At 73.6% G+C, this 20,511-nt stretch overlaps 5 protein-coding genes and 1 non-coding gene across 7 annotated transcripts; 5 read left to right on the forward strand and 1 right to left on the reverse strand.

Annotated features, from left to right (window-relative positions):
* Positions 1-183: 183 nt before the first annotated feature.
* TNPO2 (transportin 2) lies at positions 184-8,132 on the forward strand. 2 transcript variants are annotated; one of them, XM_064499245.1, is made up of 25 exons: positions 184-384; positions 1,562-1,673; positions 2,041-2,116; positions 2,185-2,334; positions 2,453-2,559; positions 2,629-2,762; positions 3,250-3,331; positions 3,434-3,556; positions 3,680-3,798; positions 3,872-3,932; positions 4,066-4,231; positions 4,477-4,629; positions 4,712-4,937; positions 5,176-5,347; positions 5,569-5,655; positions 5,747-5,854; positions 5,961-6,119; positions 6,195-6,282; positions 6,408-6,506; positions 6,657-6,752; positions 6,883-6,958; positions 7,088-7,187; positions 7,378-7,452; positions 7,540-7,671; positions 7,751-8,132. In XM_064499245.1, exons 2-24 carry the CDS (start codon positions 1,575-1,577, stop codon positions 7,645-7,647), a joined length of 2,664 nt encoding a protein of 887 aa, XP_064355315.1. In that variant the 5' UTR covers positions 184-384; positions 1,562-1,574; the 3' UTR covers positions 7,648-7,671; positions 7,751-8,132. The 2 variants fall into 2 exon arrangements, with proteins under 2 accessions (XP_064355315.1, XP_064355316.1); XM_064499246.1 differs by lacking the exon at positions 184-384 and adding an exon at positions 1,147-1,165.
* On the forward strand, positions 5,037-5,105 carry LOC112981481 (small nucleolar RNA SNORD41). Its single transcript, XR_003258722.1, has one exon. It is a non-coding gene; the product is annotated as a small nucleolar RNA SNORD41 (small nucleolar RNA).
* Positions 8,133-9,006: 874 nt separating the features above from the next.
* FBXW9 (F-box and WD repeat domain containing 9) lies at positions 9,007-12,258 on the forward strand. Its single transcript, XM_064499312.1, has 11 exons — positions 9,007-9,129; positions 9,774-10,139; positions 10,214-10,353; positions 10,439-10,567; positions 10,673-10,785; positions 10,860-10,951; positions 11,026-11,174; positions 11,282-11,395; positions 11,530-11,619; positions 11,758-11,823; positions 11,943-12,258. Exons 2-11 carry the CDS (start codon positions 9,776-9,778, stop codon positions 12,015-12,017), a joined length of 1,332 nt encoding a protein of 443 aa, XP_064355382.1. The 5' UTR covers positions 9,007-9,129; positions 9,774-9,775; the 3' UTR covers positions 12,018-12,258.
* A 166-nt stretch (positions 12,259-12,424) lies between these two features.
* On the forward strand, positions 12,425-15,701 carry DHPS (deoxyhypusine synthase). The gene is made up of 9 exons (XM_064499311.1): positions 12,425-12,989; positions 13,082-13,246; positions 14,071-14,192; positions 14,277-14,373; positions 14,479-14,565; positions 14,674-14,779; positions 14,856-14,959; positions 15,071-15,196; positions 15,267-15,701. The coding sequence occupies exons 1-9, from the start codon at positions 12,501-12,503 to the stop codon at positions 15,360-15,362; spliced, it is 1,392 nt and encodes a 463-aa protein (XP_064355381.1). The 5' UTR covers positions 12,425-12,500; the 3' UTR covers positions 15,363-15,701.
* A 24-nt stretch (positions 15,702-15,725) lies between these two features.
* WDR83 (WD repeat domain 83) lies at positions 15,726-18,750 on the reverse strand. The gene is made up of 9 exons (XM_064499313.1): positions 18,587-18,750; positions 17,516-17,636; positions 17,333-17,438; positions 16,827-16,875; positions 16,610-16,736; positions 16,469-16,536; positions 16,251-16,359; positions 16,045-16,159; positions 15,726-15,966 (listed from the first exon to the last, which is right to left on the reverse strand). Exons 1-9 carry the CDS (start codon positions 18,687-18,689, stop codon positions 15,793-15,795), a joined length of 972 nt encoding a protein of 323 aa, XP_064355383.1. The 5' UTR covers positions 18,690-18,750; the 3' UTR covers positions 15,726-15,792.
* On the forward strand, positions 18,664-20,306 carry WDR83OS (WD repeat domain 83 opposite strand). Its single transcript, XM_064499314.1, has 4 exons — positions 18,664-18,807; positions 18,876-18,981; positions 19,907-20,004; positions 20,135-20,306. Exons 1-4 carry the CDS (start codon positions 18,773-18,775, stop codon positions 20,199-20,201), a joined length of 306 nt encoding a protein of 101 aa, XP_064355384.1. The 5' UTR covers positions 18,664-18,772; the 3' UTR covers positions 20,202-20,306.
* Positions 20,307-20,511: the final 205 nt, after the last annotated feature.

Here is a 20,511-nt window from a genome sequence, read left to right on the forward strand (position 1 = left end):
GGCGGAAATAAAAGCGGAAGTGCGAGACGGAAGAGGAAGTGCGCGGTTGTGGGGAGGGGGCTTCCGGGGGGCCCCGGCATCGGGCCGCTCTCGGAGCTCCACCCCCTCCCCGCCGAGGGGGCGTGGCTGATGCGAACCCCGCCCTTCCCGGCGTGGCCACTCCCCCTGTCCCCGCCCCCGCCGGCCCACGTGACGCGGCGCCATCCTTTCCGCGCGCTCACGTGGTGCGAGCGGAGGGCGGCGGACGGTGGCCGGCGGGGGTCAGCGCCCGCGTGCCGCGCTCGCCTCCCTCCCGGGCAGCGCCCGGTGCCGCCGCGGGAGCGCGAGGCCGCCCCGAGCCCCCCCCGCACCCACCCCCCCGGCCCGGGACCCCCCTCCCGGCAGGTACCGGCCCGGCGCGGCCCCTGGGAGCGTGGCGGGGCCTGGAGGCGGGGGCGGCCCGGCGGGAGCGGGGGCCGCGGCGGGAGCGGGGCGCTGCGGGGGGTGGAGGGGGGAGTGGGGGCGCGGGGGGGGGACAGATTGGGGCCGGGGGGGGCAAATCGGGGTCCGGAGGGGCAGATCGGCGCCAGAGAGCAGAAATTGGGGGCTGGGGGGCGGCTTGGGGGTTGGGGGGAGCGAGGTGGGAGATGGAGGGGGCAAGTTAGGGGCCGGGGGGCAAAATGGGGGCTGGGGGGGGCAGCGGGGGGGGCGAGCTGGGGGCCGGGGAGGTGCAACGGGAGCCGGAGGGGCCCAATTAGGGGCTGGGGGTGAAATTGGGGCCTGGGGGGACGAAATTGGGGGCTGGGAGGGCGAATTGGAGTCGAGGGAGCAAAATGGGGGCAGGAGGAGCAAATTGGGGGCCGGGGGGGGCGAATAGGCGCCTGGGGGGGGCAAATTGGGAGCTGGGGGGGCAAATTTGGGGCTGAGGATTGCAGCGGGAGAGTCGTGCAATTGCGGGGGGCTGCAGTGGGGGTGGATCAGGGGAAGAGGCGCTGCTGGAGCAGATTTTGGGGGGCTGCTGTGGGGGAGGGGGCTGCTTTGGGGAGGGAGCTCAAAGCGGGGGGGGGGTCATGATGGGGGGAGGGGCACGACGCGGGTGCAGGTCACGGGGGGGGGGGCGGTTTCCGGGCACGGAGCATCCGGAGACGCCGGGATGGCGGCGGGATGGGACACGCGGCCGAGTGAGGTGCCGGTGCTCCTGGGGAGGGGGGAGGGCAGTTACAGCGGGGGGGGGAGGATCTGCCCCCCCCCCTCGCCCAGCAGCTGCCCCACGTGTCCCTGCTCCCCCCGCGAGGTGTTTCACCCCCCCCCCCGCCCCGAGCCACCGCGTGGCCCCGTGCCGGGGGGCCACCTCCGGGCCCAGCCCCCCCTTCCCAGTCCCCCGCCCAGCCCTGCTGCTGCCCCCCCCCGCATGGGTGTGTGTGGGGTGTGCGTCCCCTCTCCGCTTCGCTGTCCCCCCCCACCCGGAGCACCCCGGGGCCCCAAAACGGGGCGGTGGCGGTGCTCAGCCGCTGCGGGGGGGTTCGCACCGTCTGCAGCCCGGGGGGGGGGGGCCGATCTCTGCACGTCCCCCCCCCCGCAGGCAGCCCCCCGCCATGGACTGGCAGCCGGACGAGCAGGGCCTGCAGCAGGTCCTGCAGCTGCTGAAGGACTCGCAGTCGCCCAACACGGCCACGCAGCGCGTCGTGCAGGACGTATCCTCGCGGCGGGGGTCCCCTGCCTCCCCCAGGGGGGGAACCGGGGGTCTCCTGGGGTGGCCGGAGGTGTCCCGTGTCCCCCGGGGGGCACCGGGGGTCTCCCGTGTCCCCCAGGGCAGCCGGGGGGGCCATGTGCCGGCTCCGTCCGCAGAAGCAGCCTCATCCGTGGGGTTGAGCCGGGCGAGGAGGGGCTCCGGGGGGGGTTAAACCCCCCGCGTCCGCGGGGTCGGCGGTTAGAGGAGGCGGGATCAGTCCAGAGCCGGGAAACGGGGCTTTTCCGGCTCCATCCTGGCCCGAGCGCGCGTTCGGCCGCTCCGGGCCGCGTCCCCTTCCCGCTGCCCTTCCTTAACCGCCCCGGGGGCAGAAGCTGAAGCAGCTGAACCAATTCCCCGACTTCAACAACTACCTGATCTTCGTGCTGACGCGGCTCAAGTCGGAAGGTGGGTGTGCGGCCGGGGGGGGGTCCTTGGGGCTGGGACCCCCCCCCGGGATAACCCGTGCCCCCCAGATGAGCCCACGCGCTCGCTGAGCGGCCTCATCCTGAAGAACAACGTCAAGGCGCACTACCAAAGCTTCCCGCAGCCCGTGGCCGAGTTCATCAAGCAGGAGTGTCTCAACAACATCGGCGACGCCTCCTCCCTCATCCGGGCCACCATCGGTGAGCAGGGGCGGGGGGGTGTCCTGGGGGGGTCGCGGGCCGGATCCGGAGCGGCTCTGGAGCAGGGAGACGGCTGCGGACGGAGCCCCCGGCTCACGCGGCCCCTCCGGCCCCGCAGGCATCCTCATCACCACCATCGCTTCCAAGGGGGAGCTGCAGATGTGGCCGGAGCTGCTGCCGCAGCTCTGCAACCTGCTCAACTCGGAGGACTACAACACGTGCGAGGTGCGCGGGGGCCGGGGGGGCCGCCGGGGGGGCCGGGGGGGCCGCCGCTGACGCCGCTCCGGCGCGCAGGGGGCCTTCGGGGCCCTGCAGAAGATCTGCGAGGACTCGTCCGAGCTCCTGGACAGCGACGCGCTCAACCGGCCCCTCAACGTCATGATCCCCAAGTTCCTCCAGTTCTTCAAGCACTGCAGCCCCAAGATCAGGTGGGGACGGGGCTGGGGGGGGGGCGTCACCGGGGGGGCCCTGCCTGGAGCCATCGTGCGGCGGGTAGTGGATTTGGGTGGGGAGGGAGCACCTCCGCGTCCCCCGTCACCGTTTTTGGCCCTCCGCTGGCGTCCCGATGGCCGCTTCGGTCCTCAGGGTGCTCCGGCTCCATCCGTGCCCCCGATGGGTGGGGGGATGCGGTGGTTTGACCCCCCCCCGGGCTGGGCAGCTCCGGCTCGGCCTGTCCCTGTGTCCCCGGCTGTCCCTCGCGTGTCCCCGGGTCTCCCGCGGCCCCCCCACTCCGTACCGCGCCTGGGGGTCGTTCCAGCCCGGGCAGGAGTTTCCGTTTGGTTTCTGCGAGTTAATTCAGGGCTGGGGGGTCCAGGGGGTGTGAACAGGCCGGGCCGCTCCCCTTCCTCGCCCGGCCTCGTTAGCTAACAAGCCTGCCGCAGCCCCCCGAGCCTCTCCCCCCCCCGCCCCGCTCAGGTCGCACGCCATCGCCTGCGTCAACCAGTTCATCATGGACCGGGCTCAGGCGCTGATGGAGAACATCGACACCTTCATCGAGGTGAGCGGCGGGGCGGGACCCTTCCCCGCGCCGCTCCGCCGGTCCCGCCGTCCGCGGGGGGAGCGGGGGCCGCCCGGCTGACCGTGCCCCCCCCCCACGCAGCACCTCTTCGCGCTGGCGGTGGACGAGGACCCCGAGGTGCGGAAGAACGTGTGCCGGGCGCTGGTGATGCTGCTGGAGGTCCGCATCGACCGCCTCATCCCCCACATGCACAGCATCATCCAGGTGGGCGCTCGGCCCGCGCGCGCGCCGGGGGGGCCCTTCCCGGTCACCGCCGCCGCCGCCCCCCCCGCGTCGCCGGGGGGCCGGTTCGGGGGCTGACGCCTCCCCCCGGCGCCCTCCCGGCAGTACATGCTGCAGCGGACGCAGGACAGCGACGAGAACGTGGCGCTGGAGGCCTGCGAGTTCTGGCTCACGCTGGCCGAGCAGCCCATCTGCAAGGAGGTGCTCACGTCCCACCTGGTGCAGTGAGTACCCCGGGCGGCCCCCCCCGACCCCCGGCCCCCCCAGCCCCTCAGCGCCCCCCCTTCCCCCCCCCAGGCTCATCCCCATCCTGGTGAACGGCATGAAGTACTCCGAGATCGACATCATCCTGCTCAAGGTACGAGGGCGCCCGGCTCCGCTCCCTCCGCCGGCTCCGCGGGGCTGATACTGGTTAAACTGGTGGAGGATCTGGGGCTGCTGGGAGGCGAAGGGCCGCCCCCCCCTCCCCGTGACGTCGGCGGCTGCCGCAGGGCGACGTGGAGGAGGACGAGGCCATCCCCGACAGCGAGCAGGACATCAAGCCGCGCTTCCACAAGTCGCGCACGGTGACGCTGCAGCACGAGGAGGAGCGGCCGCAGGACCCCGACGACGCCGAGGACGAGGACGACGACGACACGCTCTCCGACTGGAACCTGAGTACGGCACCGCCGCGCGCTCCCGGCTCCGGCTCGGGCTCCGGCACGGCTCTGCCGCGGTGCCCGGCCATCCCCGGACCCCCCCAATGCGCTGCAGGTGGACCCAGGGTCATGGAAGCTGTTGATAAAGATGGAAACCTGCTCTGGGGCTCCGTTAGCGGGGAGGCTAATTAAACCTGGAGCTGGGATGATGCTTGTTTGGGATTGGGGCCGGGATTCACGGCGTCCGCTCTCGCCCGCCCGCAGGGAAGTGCTCGGCCGCCGCGCTGGACGTCCTGGCTAACGTCTTCCGGGAAGAGCTGCTGCCGCATCTCCTGCCGCTGCTCAAGGAGCTGCTCTTCCACCCCGAGTGGGTCATCAAGGAGTCGGGCATCCTCGTGCTGGGCGCCATCGCCGAAGGTGAGCGCCGGGACGCCCCGGGGGCCGGCGGCTGCGGCCGCGGCGGCGTTGGCGGCGGCGCTGAGCCTCGCTGTGCCCGCAGGCTGCATGCAGGGCATGGTGCCCTACCTGCCGGAGCTGATCCCCCACCTCGTCCGGTGCCTGGCGGACAAGAAGGCGCTGGTGCGGTCCATCGCGTGCTGGACGCTGAGCCGCTACGCGCACTGGGTGGTGAGCCAGCCGCCCGACATGTACCTGAAGCCGCTCATGACCGAGCTGCTCAAGCGCATCCTCGACAGCAACAAGCGGGTGCAGGAGGCGGCCTGCAGGTAACGGCCCCGGCGCGGGGGTCCGCGAGCCCGGAGACCCCGCGGCGGGGGGGATCCGCGCTGCTTTTAGGGCGTTTGGGGGCGGATTTTCGCCCTTCTCCGGCTGTGATGACAAACACGATGTTTGAGCCCCCCGTGATGATGGCGTATTCGTACTGTCTGATCCGGAGAGCGGGCGAACGGCCCCCAGCGCCGCCCCGGCGTGGGAAGGGGCCGCTGACGCTCCCTCCCCGCGCAGCGCCTTCGCCACGCTGGAAGAGGAGGCCTGCACGGAGCTGGTGCCCTACCTCAGCTTCATCCTGGACACGCTGGTGTTCGCCTTCGGCAAGTACCAGCACAAGAACCTGCTGATCCTCTACGACGCCATCGGCACCCTCGCTGACTCCGTGGGCCACCACCTCAACCAGCCGGTGAGGCTCCGCGGCTCCCCCTCCTCGGGGGTCTCCCCCCGGCACCGCCGCCTCCCTTCCCCGGGACCGGTGATGACGAAACCAAACAGACATTCGAATCCCGAACTGCCGGTGTGGATCTCTCCGGTCTGATGGTTCCCGGGCGGAGCGGGAGCGGGCAGCGGTCCCAGGGCAGCGCTGCGGCTCCCATAACCGTGTCTCTCCCCCCTCCGCCGGCGCAGGAATACATCCAGAAGCTGATGCCGCCCCTCATCCAGAAGTGGAACGAGCTGAAGGACGAGGACAAGGACCTCTTCCCGCTGCTGGAGGTGAGCCGGGGGGCTCGGGGGGCCGAGGGGTCGGCGCCGTCCCTCTCCTGGCCCCGCGCTCAGCCGCTGCCTCGGTTTCCCCTCGCGCCAGTGCTTGTCGTCGGTGGCCACGGCCCTGCAGAGCGGCTTCCTGCCCTACTGCGAGCCCGTGTACCAGCGCTGCGTCACCCTGGTGCAGAAGACGCTCGCGCAGGCCATGGTAGGTCGCGGTCCTCGTCCCGCGGGTCCCCTGGCACCGCGGTGGCGATGGGGGGGCCGTGGCGGGGGGGGGGTCGCGGCCTGCGGACTCTGCCCCCCCCTCGCAGATGTACAACCAGCACCCGGACCAGTACGAAGCCCCCGACAAAGACTTCATGATCGTGGCGCTGGACTTGCTGAGCGGCCTGGCCGAGGGGCTGGGCTGCCACGTGGAGCAGCTGGTGGCTCGCAGCAACATCATGACGCTGCTCTTCCAGTGCATGCAGGTAACGGGGCCCCCCCCGGACCCCCCCCGCGCCCCCGGGGCCGTCTCAGGGCTCAGCGCGTCTCCCCTCCCGCAGGACACGATGCCCGAGGTGCGGCAGAGCTCCTTCGCCCTCCTGGGCGACCTCACCAAGGCCTGCTTCGTGCACGTCAAGCCCTGCATCGGTGCGTGCCGCGGCCTCGCCGGAGCTGCTCCGGGCCGGCAGCCCCCCAGCCGGGGGGCGGGGGGGCCCCCAAAGGCACAGGCGTTTGGGGGTTGCCCTGCTTCTAATCCTGCCCCCCCCCCCCAGCTGAGTTCATGCCCATCCTGGGCACCAACCTGAACCCCGAGTTCATCTCCGTGTGCAACAACGCGACCTGGGCCATCGGGGAGATCTGCATGCAGATGGGTGAGCGCGGCCCGGCCCCGCGCCGGAGCCAGAGGCGGGAGCCGAGCTGGGGCACAGGGAGCCGCCGGATCCCCGGATCCCCCCCGCCCCGGCGGGGAGGCATCGCCCCTGCGTCCCTCCCCGGGGGCTGACGCCTTCCCGCCGCGGCAGGGGCCGAAATGCAGCCCTACGTCCAGATGGTGCTGAACAACCTGGTGGAGATCATCAACCGGCCCAACACCCCCAAAACCCTCCTGGAGAACACGGGTGAGGCCGGGGCTCGCCCTGGACCCCCCCAGCGGGGCTCCGGGGGGGGGGGGGTTACCCGGAGCCGGAGGCAGGTTTCTCCCTCCGGCCGTGAATCCGGGGCCGCTGAAACGCCCCTTCCTCCCCGCAGCCATCACCATCGGGCGCCTGGGCTTCGTCTGCCCGCAGGAGGTGGCCCCCATGCTGCAGCAGTTCATCCGCCCCTGGTGAGCGCGGGGGGCACCGGGGGGGCTCGCGGCGGGGCGGCAATCCCAGTCGCTGGACTGGTGGGTGCCAGGGGGGAACTGGGCGAGCCGCGGGGCTGACCGGGGGGGGGTCCGGCGCTCCGCCCCCAGGTGCACGTCGCTGCGCAACATCCGCGACAACGAGGAGAAGGACTCGGCTTTCCGCGGCATCTGCGTGATGATCGGGGTGAACCCCGGCGGGGTCGTGCAGGTAGCGGGGGGCCCGGGGGGGCCCGGGGGAGGCCTCGTCGCCCCCTTTCCTCTCCCCTCGTTTCCCCCCGGCGTTTTTCTCCCCCATGTCCCCTCCCCTTGTCCCCTCCCCTTGTCCCCCACTGCGTTTTTCTTCCCCTTTCCTCCTCTCCCCCCCACCTTCCTCCCCTCTCGCCTTCCTCCCGCCGCAGGACTTCATCTTCTTCTGTGACGCTGTCGCGTCCTGGGTGAGCCCCAAGGACGACCTGAGGGACATGTTCTACAAGGTGAGCGGCGGCCGGGGGGGCTCGGCGCCGGGGGGGGGGGGGAGCTGGGGCCCCCCACCCCGCTCACCGCCCCCCACCCCGGCGCAGATCCTGCACGGCTTCAAGGACCAGGTGGGCGAGGAGAACTGGCAGCAGTTCTCGGAGCAGTTCCCGCCGCTGCTCAAGGACCGGCTGGCAGCGTTTTACGGGGTCTAGGCGCGGCGCAGACACCGGAAGCAGGTGGGTGGGGGCTGGGGGGGCCGGGTGCCCCCCCCGAGCCCGGCTCACCCCCGCCCCCACCGTCTCCCCTTTCTCCTAGGTGCCCGGGGGCGCCGGGAGGCCGGCGGGACCCCGGCCGTGGCCGCGCCGCTGCCGCGCGGGGGGTGAGGGAGGACGGGAGGAGCTGCCCCGTGCCGCCCCTGCCCCCCCTGCCTCCTGCCGCGGGGGGGGGGAGGCCCCCCCCGCCCCGTTCCAGCGGCGTCCCGTCCCGGCGCGGGGGGAGAAGGGGGGCTCGGTTTCTTTTCGGCGGGTGGGGGGTGGTCCGGGGCCGTCCAGGAGGGAGGAATTAACCCGCATCCGCGTCTCCCCGAGGGGCGCGGCGGGGGCCATGGCAGTAACGCCCCCCCCAAATTACAGGCTCGGGTTAAAAAAACAAGCTACAATTGGGGCAAAAAGGGTCCAAAACGGTTTAAAAGCGTGAACCTCGCCCCCCCCCCCCCGGCTCCACCACCGCCCCTTGAGGAGAGGCAGACATATATATATGTACACCCACTGATCTATAGGTTACCCCCCCCAGCTGCCTCCTCCACCGGGCTTGGGGGGGGCCGGGGGGGGCATTGGCGGCGCCGGCTGCCCCCCCCCCGGGAGTCGATGCCATGTTCACGTGTTTTTTTTTTTTTTAACGTCGTTTTTTTTTTGTTATTTTTTAACCGTTTACAGGGAGGGAGCTGCGACCCGGAGGGGGGCAGGGGGGGCTCCCGGCCCCGCGAGGGGGGGGTGGGGGAGGCTGAGGCGGCAGCAGCGGGGGGGGGTTGCCTCTGCCTGGGGGGGGTGGGGGGAGCGGAGCGGCGGGGGGGGTCCCGGTGCCGCGGGCTGGGGCCGGGGGGGGAAACTGGGGACCGGCGGGGGGGGGAGGGAGGGGGGGCCGCGGCGGGCTCGGCTGTGACGCGCCGGCTCCTTCCTTGTCGTTAAAGAAAGTCCGTGGATCGTCGCCCGTGTCGGTGCCGTTTCTTTACCGCCGTTACCGGGGGCGAGGGGGGAGGAACCGGGCACCGAGAGCCAGGGGGAGGGGGAGGGGGTCTCGTTCTCCCACCATCGCCCGGTGCGTTTTGCCCCCCCCCCCCCCCCGGTAGCACCGGGGCGCACGTGTCTCCCCTCCTCCCCACGCGCTTCACTTCCGGCGCCGCTTGAGGACGTCAGCGGCGCCGCGCGGTGACGTCCGCCGCCGCCCTCCCTATTGGGCGCGGTGCGCGTCACGTGGCGTCGCCCCCTCGCGTCAGTGCGCGCGCGCCGGAAGCGGATCCCGCCGTGGCCTTGGCGACGGGACGCGGCGGGGCCGGGCCGCGCCCCGGTAAGGGGGGAGGGTCCCCCCGGTCCCCCCCCCTCCCCCAACCGGCGAGGAGGGCAGCGGGGTCCCCCCGAGTGTGGGGGGGGCGATAACGCGGGAGGAGCCATTCCGGTGCGGGGCTGGTGGCGGCGGTAGGGAACCCGGTAACGGGGCTGGAGGGATCCGGTGTTGGGGGGGGGGGCGCGGTAACGGGGCTTGGGGGGGTCCCGGGAATGGGGGCGAACCCGGTAATGGGGCTGGAGGGACCCCGTGATGGGGGGGGCGGTAACGGGGCTTGGGTGGGTCCCGGGAATGGGGGCGAACCCGGTAACGGGGCTGGAGGGGTCCCGTGTTGGGGGGGGCGGTAATGGGGCTTGGGGGGGTCCCGGGGATGGGGGGGTCCTGGGGATGGAGGGGGGGTCCCGGTAGCGGAGGCTGGAGGGATCTGCATAGTGCAGGGAGGGGTTGGGGGGTCCCGGTAACGGCACTGGGGGGGGTCTGGGGTTGGGGGGGGCAGTAACAGGGACGGGAGGGCTCCCTGGGTGTGGGGGGACCCCGGTGGGGGGTAAATTTGGGGGGGGGTTGCAATGGCCTGGGGTGGGGGGTAAATTTGGGGGGGGTCCCAGTGTCTTGGGGTGGGGTGTAAATCTGTGTGTGGGGGAGATCACAATGACATCGGGGTGGGGGCAGCACGGGGGGACGCTTCGGGGGGGGGATCCTGGTGTCATAAGACCCCTGTTTGGGGAGGAGGGGCCCGGTAACGGGCTCCCCCCCTGCGACGGTCCCGTCCCCGCAGCCATGGAGGTGACGCCGGCCGACGCCGAGCAGCAGGCGCAGGAGTACGTGGCCCGGCTGCGGGGCCCCGCCGCCCCCCCGGCCGCCCCCCCTGCCCCCCCCGCCGCGCCGCCGAAGCCCCGAGCGGCACCGCCGCGGCCCCCCCCGGCGCTGCGGCGGGCTGGGGGGGGCGGTGGGAGCGGCGGGGGGGGGCTGCTGGGGCTGCCGCTGGAGCTGCTGCTGCAGATCTGCTCGTACCTGGAGGCGCGGGTGGTGCTGGCGGTGCTGCCCCGCGTGTGCCGGGCGCTGCGCGACCTGGCCCGCGACGCCGTCACCTGGCGCCTGCGCCTGCAGCGCCGCCTGCGCGCCGCCTACCCCGTCCTCCAAGGTGGGCCCCCCCGGACCCCCCCCCGGCGCGGCCAGGCCCCCCCCGCGCCCCCGGTGACGTCCCCGTCCCCGCAGAGGAGGGCTTCGCCTGGCCGGCGGCCTGCGTGGACCTGGAGGAGCATCTGCAGCGCTGGGCGGGCGACGGCGACGCCATGGAGCACTTCTCCCTGGACGAGGGGCACTTCGCCTCCGTCGACTCTGTCCTGCTGCTGCAGGTGGGACGCCGGCAACCCCCCCCGCGGCCCCCCCCCGCCGTTTCCCCCCCCCCGCGGCCCCCCAGCTCACCGCCGCGCCTCGCAGGGGGGGACTCTCTGCGTCTCGGGCTCCCGCGACCGCAACGTCAACCTGTGGGACCTGCGGCAGCTGGGCCGGGCGCCCGACAAGGTGCTGGTGAAGGCGCTGGGCAGCGAGCGCAACGGCACGCACAAGGTGGGGAGCGCCGGGCGCCGGCGCCGCGATCCGACACCGCGATCCGGCACCGCGATCCGGCACCGCGATCCGGCTCCGGCAGCGGCTCCGCGCGCTCCCTTCCAGGGCTGGGTGTGGGCGCTGGCGTCGCGGGAGAGCAGGGTGTGCTCGGGCTCCTGGGACAGCACCGTGAAGCTGTGGGACCTGGCGGCCGAGGGGCAGCAGTTCGGGGAGATCAGGTAGTGCCGCGGGGGGGGGCTGCGTGTCCCGGGGGGGCCCCGCTCTCCGCCTGAGCCCCCCCGTTCCGCCCCAGGGAGAAGGCGGCCGTGCTCTGCCTCTCCTACCGGCCCGACGTCCTCGTCACCGGCACCTACGACAAGACGGTGACGGTCTACGACCCGCGAGGTGGGTCCCGCTCCGAGGGGGAGGCTGGGGGGGGGCGCTGGGGGGGGCTCGCGGCCCTGACGCCGCCCCCGCAGCCGCCCAGGCGCTGGTGAGGAGCCACAAGCCGCACGCCAGCGCCGTGCTGTCGCTTGCCGCCGACGACCGCCTCATCGTCTCGGGCAGCGAGGACCGCACCCTCGTCGTCTTCGACCGCCGCGCCGACGCCATCCTCCAGCGGCTGCAGGTGGGGGGCCGCGGGGGTCCCACCCGCGGCGCCGGGGCCGCCCCGGAGCGAGGGGGCCACGGCCGGGGGGGCCGGGGGGGCCCAGAATTCCCTGTCTGCTCCCGCAGCTGGAAAACTACCTGCTGTGCATGTCGTACCGGGGGACGCAGCTGTGGGCGGGCGACAACCAGGGCCGCGTCTACGTCTTCGAGAACGGGGCCGGCGGCTTCCAGCCCGTGCGGGTAGGGACGTCCCTCCCTCGCGGGGGTCCCCGGCGGCCCGCAGAGCTCCGGCTGGGCCCCGCCGCGCTCCCGGCCTGGCTCGGGGCCCCCCGGGAGGCGGCGCGGCGGCCTCACGCTCCCCGTCCGCCCCGCAGTACTTCGACGTGGGGCACCGCTCGCAGATCACGGGGCTCTGGTACTCCCTGGGCTCCCTCTACACCACGTCCACCGACCGGACGCTGCGGGTGAGGGCCGCGCGCCAGCAGTTCCCCCTCGACCCCTGCCCCACAGCGGTGCTGGCACCCCACAGCGGCTCCGGCACCCCACGGCAGCGCTGGCACCCCACGGCGGCGCCCGCCAGCGGCTCCTTCCCTCTCTTCCAGATCCACATTCCCACGGACCCTCCCCGCACCATCTGCTCCCGGACGCACAACGACGTGCTCAACGGGGTAAGGGAGCGGCGCGGCCCTGCTCGGGGCCTTCCCCCCGTGCGCACGCGTGTGCACATGCTCTGCCGCACACGCGTGTGCACGTGCCCCCCGCGGCTCCCCTCACGCCGCCCTTCCAGATCAGCGTGGAGGGCGACACGGTGGCCGCCGCCTCCGGGGGCCTCTCGGTGGAGGTGTGGCGGCTCCGGCGCTGACCGGCCGCCGCGGCCTGCGCGCGCACTGCCACGGAGGGGCCGCGGCCGCCCTGCCCGGGCTACCCGGACCCCGCGACTGCCCGGGGGGTGCAGCCCCGCTCTGCCGGACCTGGGGAGCCCCCTCCGCCCCCTGCCCGCTCCCCCGGGGTTGGAGGAGACGGGCCGGGCCCAGCCGGCCCTCGGGTGATTCGGAGCCGCTGGTTTTATTCGTCGGGTATTAAAAGGATTTGGCTGAACTGGAGCTGGTGCGGCAGCCGCGAGTCCCCGTGGGCGCTGCTGGGGGGTGGATTCGGGGAGGGGTGGGTGGAGGCGGGGGGGAGGATTTGGGGAGAGGCTGAACAGGGTACGTGGATTTGGGGTGAGATTGGACAGGTTTGGGGCGCGGCAGGGGATGGAGTTTGGCGGGGGGAACGGCTTCCTGAGCGAAAGCGTTTCGCTTGTGGATGCCTATTGTCCCTTCGAGGCCGCCGTCTCGCATTCAGCATGGCGTCGCCCGCGCATACGGCGGGGCAGTGCAGCGAGCAAGATGGCGGCGCGCAGCTGTACGGCGTGGGGCGCGGGGAGCAAGATGGCGGCGCGCAGCCGTGCGGCGCGGCGCGGCGCAGCGTGCAGGGGCGGGCGGGGCGGGGCAAGATGGCGGCGGCCGTCCGTACGGCGCGGCGCGTCGGGGCCGGTGGGGCGGAGCAAGATGGCGGCGCCCAGCCGTGCGGCGGCGGCGGCGGCGGAGGCGGCGTGATCGCGGGGAGCGAGCCGCGGGCCCCCGGGGCTGCCATGGCGGCGCCGGGGCAGGTCCCCGCGGCGGCCCTGCAGGCCGTGCTGAAGCCGAGCGGGCGCCTCCCCGCCGAGAGCCTCCCGGTGCGCGGCTACGACTTCTCCGGCGGCCCCGACCACGGCGCGCTGCTCCGCTCCTTCCGCACCACCGGCTTCCAGGCCACCAGCTTCGCGCAGGCCGTCGCCGAGATCCACCGCATGGTGAGCCGGACGCCTGGGTCCCCTCGGCGGGGGCGGGGGGGAGCCCGGACGCCTGGGCCCCCGCCGAGGCCTGACCTCCCCCCCGGCGGCAGATCGCGGCGAAGCTGGAGCCGCTGAGCGAGGAGGAGCGGGGCCGCGCCGGGCTCAACCCCTGGCCCCGGGCGCCCTCGGGCTGCACCATCTTCCTGGGCTTCACCTCCAACCTCATCAGCTCCGGCGTCCGCGAGACCATCCGCTACCTGGTGCAGCACAACATGGTGGGGGGCCGCTGTGGGGTGCCCCCCGGGTCCCTGCAGGGTCCCAGCCCGCTCCCTGCGGTGGCTCCGGGGGTCCCGGGATGTCCCCAAGGTGTCCCCTGAGGTGCCCATGGGGTGCCCGGGGTTCCCAGCTTGGTTCCTGGGGTGTCCCCGGGGGCCCAGCCCCAGCTGTGGGGTCTCCAGGGGGTCCCTGAGGTCCCTGCTCCATCCCCAGGGGTTTCCCAGGGGGTCCTTGCAGTCTCAGTCCTATCCTGGAGGGTCCCCGAGGTCCCAGCCCCATTCCTGGGGGTCCCCAAGGTTCCAACCCAGTCCCTGGGGGGTCCTTGGGGTCCCAGTCATGTCCCTAGGGTGGTTCCTGATGTCCCAGCCCCATCCCTAGGGGATCCCTGAGGGATCCTGGGGGTCCCCAAAGCCCCAGCCCCATCTCTAGAGCGTCCCTGAGGTCCCAGTCATGTCCCTAGGGGGTCCCTAAGGTCCCAGCCCCATCCCTGGGGGATCCCTGAGGGATCCTAGAGATCCCCAAGGTCTGAGTCCCATCTCTAGAGGGTCCCCAAGGTCCCAGCTCCATCCCCAGGGGATCCTGGGGGGTCCCTGATGTCCCAGTCCCATTCCTAGGGGATCCCCAAGGTCCCAGCCCCATCCCTAGAGGGTCCCTGAGGTCCCAACCCCATCCCCAGGGGATCCTGGGGGTCCCTGAGGTCCCAGCCCCATCCCTGGGGGATCCTGAGGGATCCCGGGGCTCCCCAAGGCCCAAGTCCTACCTCCAGGAGTTCCCCGAGGTCCCGGCCCTGACCGGTGCCCCCCCCCCGCGCCCCCCCGGCCAGGTGGACGTGCTGGTGACCACGGCCGGGGGGGTGGAGGAGGATCTCATCAAGTGCCTGGCGCCCACCTACGTGGGGGACTTCAACCTGCCGGGCCAGCAGCTGCGCCAGCACGGCATCAACAGGTACTGCCCGCGTCCCCTCCCGGACGCCGGGGCCCCTCCAGGGAGGGGGAGGGGGGCCCGCTGAGCCCCCGGCCTCGCCCCCAGGATCGGGAACCTGCTGGTGCCCAACGACAACTACTGCAAGTTCGAGGACTGGCTGACGCCCATCCTGGAGAAGATGGTGGACGAGCAGGACGCGCAGGTGAGGGGCTCCCCGGACGCCTGGGCCCCCCCCCGCCCCCCCCCCGGGGCTCGGGGGGGCCCGGACGCCTGGGTCCGCGGGGCCCTGAGCGTCCCGCTGCGGCAGGGCGTGAAGTGGACGCCGTCCAAGATGATCGCGCGCCTGGGCAAGGAGATCGACAACCCCGAGTCGGTCTATTACTGGGCGCAGAAGGTAGGTGGTGGCGGCGGGGACAGTCACCTGGGGCGTCACCGTGTCCCCTCGGCCCGTCACCGCGTCCCCTCGGCGTCACCGCGTCCCCTCGGCGTGGTCCCTTCCCAGAACAACATCCCGGTGCTGAGCCCGGCGCTCACGGACGGCTCCCTGGGCGACATGATCTTCTTCCACTCCTACAAGCGCCCGGGGCTGGTGCTGGACATCGTGGAGGGTGAGTGCGGCCCCCCCGGGGGGGGCGGGGGGGGGCCCGGACGCCTGGGCTCTCTCACCGCCCCCCCCGCCCGCAGACCTGCGCCTCATTAACACCCAGGCCATCTTCGCCAAGAAGACGGGGATGATCATCCTGGGGGGAGGCCTGGTGAAGCACCACATCGCCAACGCCAACCTCATGGTGAGAGGCTGGGGGGGGCGTTTTGGGGGGGCCGGGGTGGCATTTGGGGGGGGGGGCAGCGTTCTGGGGGGGGCCCCATCTCACCCGGTCTCCCCCCCCCCCCCCCCGCAGAGGAACGGGGCCGACTTCTCCGTCTACGTCAACACGGCGCAGGAGTTCGACGGCTCCGACTCGGGGGCGCGGCCGGACGAGGCCGTGTCCTGGGGCAAAATCCGCCTGGACGCCACCCCGGTGAAGGTGGGTGCCGGGGGGGGGGGCACGGGGGGGCCTCCCCCCCTTCCTGATCCCTCTGTTTCCCCCTCCCCAGGTCTACGCTGACGCCTCCCTGGTCTTCCCGCTGCTGGTGGCGGAGACGTTCGCCCAGAAAGCCGACGCCTTCCCCGTGGAGGCGCGGGGAGACTGAGCCCCCCCGGGGGCCACGTGAGCCCCCCCCAGGGTGCCCGAGCCCCCCAGCACCGCGTGGGGACCCCCCCGTCCCCCCCCCAGCCGGGTGCATCCAGGTGCCGCTTCCCCAGCGGAGCAGGGCCGAGCTGGCACCCGGCTGCCTCCCCTGGGGTGCTTGGGGGGGGGGGGCGGGGGGGCTGGGACCCCCCCACGTCCGTACATCCGTCCGTCTGTTCCTGAGGGCCCCCCCCCGCCAGCTCTTCCCTTGGGTTCCCCCCCCCCCCCGTTATTTATTTGGGTCGCTCGAGGGGGTCCGGGCGGCTCCGCATGTTCCCAATAAAGCGCCGCGGTTTCTCCACTGTGTTTTATTCCTTTTTTTGGGGGGGGGGGGGGCACAGGTCTGCGCCGCCATGGGGGCCACATCCGGCGCCCCCCCCTCACCGGGTGCGTCAGGGGGGCGCGTGGCCCCCCCCGTCCCCCCCCTGCTCCTCCTCCTCGAAGGCCTCCTCGCGCCAGAGCTGGAGGTGGCCGTCGGCGGCAGCCAGCAGGCAGGGCAGCGTCGGGTGGAAGGCGAGCGACTGCACCGCGCCGCGGCCCACGGCCAGGCTGAGCGCCAGCGAGCCCTGGGGGGGGCCGGGGGGGTGAGCGTGGCCCCCCCCGGGGTGTTCCCCCCCCCCAACGCCACGGTTGCCCCCGCTCACCTCCACCAGGTCCCAGAAATAGACCTTGCCGTCCTCGGAGGCGCTGCCCACGTGCGTGTCCCGCTCGCTCAGCACGCAGTCCAGCTTGTAGGTCGCGCTGCGGTGGCCCGTGTACCTGGGGGGGGGCGTGGGGGGGTGAGGCTGGGCCGGGGGGGGGCGTGGGGGGGTTGGGGGGCGCCCCACGGCGCCGGGGGGGGGGGCCGTACTCGCCCAGCAGCTCGCCCGTGTCCTTGTCGAGCAGGCGCAGGGTGGAGTCGAGGCTGGCGGCCAGCACGCACTGCCCGTCCTTGGTGAAGCACACGCAGGTGACGGGGCCTGGGGGGGCGGCGGAGTCGGGGGGGGGGGGCCCACACGGGGCGTGTGCCCCCCCCCGGGCACACACGGCGTGTCCCCCCCCTCCCCACGCGCGTGGGGCCTCACTCACTGCCCACGTAGTCGGAGTAGAGCTGCCCGGCCCGCAGGTCGTAGCGCCGGACGCGGCCGTCCACGGAGCTGCGGGGAGGGGGGGGGTGTCAGCGCGTGGCCCCCCCCCCGCAGCGTGGCCCCCCCCCGCCCGGGTGCTCACCCCGAGAGCAGCTCGTGGGCCGAGACGCTGACGCTGGCGACGCCGTCCTTGGCCTCGTCCAGCACCTGCACGGGCTCCGGGCGGCGCGAGCGGCAGTCCCAGCAGCGCACCGTGGAGTCGATGGAGCCTGCCGGCGACGGGGGGGGGTCGGGGGGGCGCCGGGGGCCGCGGGGGGGGCAGCTCCGGCCCCGGGGGGGGCCCCGGCGCGTTTCCTTACCAGACACGATGACGGTGGCCTCCTCGTTGAACTGGACGCAGCTCACCTTCTGCGGGGGGGGAGGGAGCGGGCGTCACCCCCGCGGCCGGCAGTGGGGCGCCCCGGCCCCCCCTGTGCCCCCCCAGCTCTTGCCCCGGCCCCCCCAGCTCTTGTCCTGGCCCCCCCATCTTTCACCCCGGCCCCCCCGGCTCTCACCCCGTCCCCCCCAGTCTCTCACCCCAGCCCCCTCCGTGCCCCCTGGCTCTTGCTCCGTCCCCCCCCCCGGCCCCCCAGCTCTCGCCCTGGCCCCCCCCAGCCCCCCAGCTCTCACCCCAGCCCCTCTTGGCCCCCCCAGCTCTCACCCTGGCCCCCCCCGGCTCTTGCCCCGTCCCCCGTGGCTCTCATCCTGGCCCCCCTGCCCCCCCCCAGCCCCCCAGCTCTCACCCTGGCCTCCCCCGGCTCTCACCCTGGCCACCCCGAGTCTCCCTGGCCCCCCCCCGGCCCCCCCCGTGCCCCCCGTCTCTCACCCCGGCGTGTCCCCGGAACTTGCGCACCACCTGCCCCGAGGCCACGTCCCAGAGCGCCACGGTCTTGTCGGCGCTGCCGGAGCAGAGCTGGCTGTTGTCGAAGGAGCTGGGGGGGGGCGGAGGGGCCGTGTGGGCGCGGGGGGGTCCCGCCGCCGCCCCCCCGGCCCCCCCGCGGCCGCTTACCCGGCGGCGTCCAGCACCTCGTAGCCGTGGCCGTGGTAGGCGCGCAGCAGCGTGCCCTTGTGCGGGTTCCACAGCTTCAGCGACTTGTCGCTGCCGCACGTCAGGCAGTAGTTGCCGTCCACTGCCGGGGGGGGCACGGTGCTGGCGGGGGGGGGGGGGGCTGCGGCCTGACCCCCCCCCCGTGACACCCCCCTGCCCCAGCACCCAAAGGCGGCAGCTCCGAGCAAGCGTCTCCCGGCACCCAGGGGTCCGGGGGCTCGGTGGGACCCGGGAGTGGGGAGCCCCCCCTGCCCTACACCGAGGACGGGGGCCAGGAGCCCCCCCGGAGCCCCCCGGGATGGAGCCAAGGAGCCCGGGCCCCAGCACCCCCTGCCCGGGGGCCACCGGGAGCCCAGTCCCGTTCTCTGCGCCCCGGGATGGAGCCAAGGATCCGGGTCCCCCTCCCGGGATAGACCCCAGTCCTATTCCCCCCGGGATGGAGCCCGGTCCCTGGTCCCCTTTCCCCGGATGGACCCTCGTCCTGCTCCCCCTTCCCGGGATGGACCCTTGTCCTGGTCTCCCCTGGGATGGAGTGTGGTCCCGGTTCCCCCCCCCCGGGATAGACCCCGGTCCCGGTTCCCCCCCAGGACGCAGCCCGGTCCCTGGTCCCCCTTCCCGGGACGGACCCTCATCCCCAGTTCTCTCTCCTGGGATAGACCCCGGTCCCCCCCGGGATGGAGCCCCGTACCTCCCGGGATGGAGCCCGGTGCCTGGTTCCCCCTCCTCCTGGGATAGACCCCGGTCCCATTCCCCCTCCCGGGATGGAGCCCGGTGCCCGGTTCCCGGTTCCCCCTCCTCCTGGGATAGACCCCGGTCCCATTCCCCCTCCCGGGATGGACCCCAGTCCCATTCCCCCCTCCCGGGATGCAGCCCGGTCCCCGGTTCCCCCTCCCGGGACAGACCCCGGTCCCATTCCTCTCTCCCAGGATGGACCCCGGTCCCATTCCCCCCTCCCGGGACGCAGCCCGGTCTCATTCCCCCCTCCCGGGACGCAGCCCGGTCCCGGTGCCGGTGCCCCGGGGCGGCGCTCACCGTTGAAGCGGGCGGCGCGCACGGCTCCCTGCCCGCAGGCCAGGCTGCGCACCCGGCGCCGAGGCAGCTCGGCGGGGCCGGGCCGCGGGCGGGGGAAGGCCATGGCCGGGCCCCGCGCCGCCGCCGCCCCGGCGCCTCTTCCGGCGGCGGCGGCGGAAGCGGCAGCGGCAGCGGCAGCGGCGCAGCATGGCGGACCCGCGGCGGCCGGCGCGGGTGGCCAGGTGAGGGGGGGTCCCGGGCCGGGGGGCTCCGGGCCGGGGGGGCCCGGCTCACGGCGGCCCCCCCGCAGGTACAAGCCGCCGGCCACGGAGAGCAACCCGGCGCTGGAGGACCCCACGCCGGACTACATGAACCTGCTGGGCATGGTGTTCAGCATGTGCGGCCTCATGCTCAAGGTGCGCCGCGCCGCCACCGGCACCGGCACCGTCCCGGGGGAGCCGGGACAGCGACAGGGACAGGGACCGGCCCGGGGGGAGCTGGGACAGGGACAGGGACCGGCCCGGGGTGGGAAAAGGCACCGGCCCCAGCGGCACCGGGACAGGGACAGGGACTGGGACTGGCCCCGGGTGGGAAAGGGCACCGGCACCGGGGACACCGGGGAGCTGGGACAGGGACATGGGGTGAACAGGGGCACCGGGACTGATCCAGGAGGCACCGGGGAGCCGGGACAGGGCACCGGCCCGGGAGAACCGGGATAGGGACCGGCCCGGGGTGGGAAGGGGCACCAGCCTGGGGGGCACCAGGACAGGGACCAGCTTGGGGTGGGAAAGTGCACCGAGCCGGGGGGACTGGGACAGGGACCGGGACTGGGACAGGGACCAGGACAGGGACCAGCCTGGGCTAGGCGAGGGCACCGGGTGACAAGGGTGGAGGAAAGGGACGGGCCCCAGGATGTGCCGGGGTGGTCTAAGGGGCAGCCGGGACTGTCCCTGGGGTGGACGAGGGTCGTGGGGGGCCCGTGACCGGCCCTGGGGGGCTCGGGGTGGATGAGGGTTGTGGGGGGCCCATGACTGTCCCTGGGGGGTTTGGGGTGGATGAGGGTTGTGGGGCAACCAGGACTGTCCCTGGGGTGGACGAGGGTCGTGGGGGGCCCATGACTGTCCCTGGGGGGTTTGGGGTGGACGAGGGTCGTGGGGGGCCCGTGACTGTCCCTGGGGGGTTCAGGGTGGATGAGGGTTGTGGGGGGACCGGGGCTGGCTCCATCGAGCATCGGGGTGAAGAAGCACCGCGGGGGCTCGAGGACCGTCCCCGGGGGCGTCCGCAGGGACAGGGGTCCGTCCCCGGGCGTCCCCGCGCCCAGCCGTACCCCTCCGCGCGCAGCTGAAGTGGTGCGCCTGGATCGCCGTCTACTGCTCCTTCATCAGCTTCGCCAACTCCCGCAGCTCCGAGGACACCAAGCAGATGATGAGCAGCTTCATGTGAGCGCCGGGACGAACCCGGGCACGAGCTCCCTGCCGGGGGGGGACACGAGGGAGGAGCGGAAGCAGCGTGGCGGTTCTGCCGCGTTTCCCAAGCGCGGGCTGATCCCCCCCCTTTTCTCCCCCCCAGGCTGTCCATCTCGGCCGTGGTGATGTCCTACCTGCAGAACCCCCAGCCCATGTCCCCTCCCTGGTGACGCTCCCCGCCGGCGTCGCGCTGTCGCCCGGCTCAAAGAATAAAGGAGCGGCTGGAGGGAGCTCGCCGGCTTTGGAGACGGGCTGCTCTGGTTTTGCAGCGCGAACCCGTGTTTTTCACTGAATTAAGGCCGCGATAGCAGCGCAGACTCCATGAGGACGCCGGCAAGGCCGCGCGTCGTGGCGCCTCTTTGGCTGAGGCGGGTGGAGCTCACGGAGCTCTCCGGGGGGCTGAGAGGGGCCAGGGCTGCGTGGGGCAGCTGTGGGGGGCGGAGGGGGAGACAATGAGCGGCCGTGGGGAAATGGCGCGCG

Source organism: Dromaius novaehollandiae, chromosome 33 (assembly GCF_036370855.1).
Source record: "Dromaius novaehollandiae isolate bDroNov1 chromosome 33, bDroNov1.hap1, whole genome shotgun sequence".
Lineage (NCBI taxonomy): Eukaryota > Metazoa > Chordata > Aves > Casuariiformes > Dromaiidae > Dromaius > Dromaius novaehollandiae.